At 40.9% G+C, this 2,718-nt stretch overlaps 1 protein-coding gene across 1 annotated transcript in view; it reads left to right on the top strand.

Annotated features, from left to right (window-relative positions):
- Nucleotides 1-194: 194 nt before the first annotated feature.
- SARC_03205 (hypothetical protein) overlaps nucleotides 195-2,718 on the top strand; it is a gene marked incomplete at both ends in the record, with an annotated part of 23,855 nt that continues 21,331 nt past the window's right edge. The window contains 4 exons of the mRNA XM_014303013.1: nucleotides 195-249; nucleotides 315-559; nucleotides 1,089-1,191; nucleotides 2,251-2,411. Coding sequence (XP_014158488.1) covers nucleotides 195-249; nucleotides 315-559; nucleotides 1,089-1,191; nucleotides 2,251-2,411 — 564 coding nt within the window. The remainder of the gene's footprint in view (nucleotides 250-314; nucleotides 560-1,088; nucleotides 1,192-2,250; nucleotides 2,412-2,718) is intronic.

Below are 2,718 nucleotides of genomic sequence, written 5' to 3'. Positions count from 1 at the left end.
AGTATAGTATAGTATGTATATAGTATATATATATATATATATATATATATATATATATATATATATATATATATATATATATATATATATATATATTACATTATATATGCGTTCAATTGCACTCACTCACATCGTAATACAAATTTCCCCCCTCCAATCTCTTACTCGGAGGTGAATGGCCTTTTCACTTCAAGATGGTCATCACGCCCAAAGAGAAACACCACAACATTAGACCCATAAACGCCATCCGTCCCACACTTGCTAAACCAAAAACCCTAATAACCCTAAACCCTAGACCCTGGAGACGTCGGAAGACAGCACCGCTGCGACCGCAAATGTCACGACAGAGGAGACCAAAGAACCCGACGACGTCACCGGAACCAAAGATGACGTCATTGATGACGTCATTGATGACGTGGTGGACGGTCTGAGTCGCCAAAACTCGAATGACAGCGGAACAGGCGAAGACGTAGAACACCTTGTCATCAGCAACACACCCAGCCTGCCCCACGACGCACTAGCACCCTCACACGCAGAGATGCAGCACCACGCAACCAAGGCATGGGGGAGAGTGCGCTGTTTATATGTATGCATCCATTCAGCCATCCATCCATCCATGCATATATATATATATATATGTGTGTGTGTGTGTGTGTGTGTGTGTGTATGTGTGTGTGTGTATATATGTATGTGTGTGTATGTATGTATGTATGTATGTATGTATGTATGTATGTATGTATGTATATATATATATATATATATAGATGCCTATATGCATACATGCACACGTGCATATATGTACATATGCTTACATACATAAACACATTTTCCATACTAACCTGCATAGGCTTGGTGCGTGCTAGGTTGTGTCGGTTGTCTTGGTGAAGTATTGTGCGAACACCATACTTATCCAAACGAAGACTGCCCACAGAGTACAGTAAGGATACCACTGAGCCTGCCCACATTATCCCTACCCACTTCAACACCCACCACTGCCTATGATGCACTGGGCCGTACTAAAGGTCCACTCCGCCAACCCACACTGTATCTACTCGGTTTAACCCTACCCACTTTAAACCTACCTACAGGCTATGATGGGTGCGATGTCTGAAGGTAGTACTGACGGTACCGCTGACGACGCACCGCTGGCCCTCACAAGAGAAGACACTCTGGACGGAGACAAACCCGTCTGTATGTATGAACTAACATAGGTGTCGCATGACTCATCTGTGTACATACAAGTATGCCATGCACTACTACCCCATGCATGCATGAGTTTCATATGACTTTATCTGTGTCGTTTTGTATCAACATACGAATCGCCTTCTCATATTCCCTCTGTATATATCGGTCTATTGTCCTTATCGTTTATATATATTGCCCTAGTATGTATCGTTTAGATTGAGCGTTATCTAGGTTGTATTCATATAGACTTATAGGTTGTATTCGTATAGACCTATAGGGTATACTATATATATATACATATATATATATATATATATATATAATGTGTGCGTGTGTGTGTGTGTGTTTACATGCATGTATACTCAATTCAACTCGACACCAAAATCAATACGGTGTGTGATTTGCACCTTGTGCTGTGTATCTTCTTCTTTCGCTTGTCAGTTTCTCTGTGCATTTTCTCCAGCTATCTTTATTCGTTCTGCTACGCCATACCCTGATGTCTGAGCTACCTACCTGCAACGGCAGCTTTGAATTTAGCTTTACAATCCATCTATACATTCATAGCTTCACGTTTGGCTTCTTACTCCGTTCACGCACATGCACAGACACATATATCGTATACGTTAAAACAAACCGACGCACATATCGTATACGTTAAAATAAACAGACACACATATCGTGTACGTTGAAATATCACCAGTTGGTTTAGAGTCAATGACTAGCGGTCTGTGGAGGTCTCACCTCTGCACCGGTACCACCCACTCAGCAACTACACCACACCACTTACACCAATAACACCCACACCATCCACTCAATAACTACATACACACCCACACCATCCACTCAACAACTACATACACACCCACACCATCCACTCAACAACTACATACACACCCACATCATCCACTCAACAACTACATACACACCCACACCATCCACTCAACAACTACATACACACCCACACCATCCACTCAACAACTACATACACACCTACACCATCCACTCAACAACTACAGACACGCCTACATCATCCACTTAACAACTACACACACACTCCATTAACAGTTGCGCAGGTCAAGGATGAGCAGGCGCTTAAATTTTCCCACATCCAACAGTACGATGCATGGCTGGTGTTCAGAGGACTGTGTCACATGTCTCTGCAGGACGCGTCTTCAGAAAACACCGCCACAGCACTCGATATGAAGTCACCAGAAGCACGCAGCAAGGTGTGTACGCTGGTCACTTGGGCGGGATGTGGGGTTTGTATGGGTGTAGGTTGTATACAAGGACATGTGATATATATGTATATATATATGTATATATATATATATGTATATATATATATATGTGTATATATATACATGTATATATATATATATATGTATATATATATATATGTATATATATATATGTGTGTATATATATACATGTATATATATATATATATGTATATATATGTGTGTGTGTGTGTGTGTGTGTGTATGCTTGTGATGTGTGTATGTATAAATATATATGTGTGTGTGTGTGTGTGTG

Source organism: Sphaeroforma arctica, assembly GCF_001186125.1.
Source record: "Sphaeroforma arctica JP610 unplaced genomic scaffold supercont1.158, whole genome shotgun sequence".
NCBI lineage: Eukaryota > Ichthyosporea > Ichthyophonida > Sphaeroforma > Sphaeroforma arctica.
The sequence above is the reverse complement of the archived record's forward strand: the minus strand, read 5'-3'. Positions and strand labels throughout refer to the sequence as shown.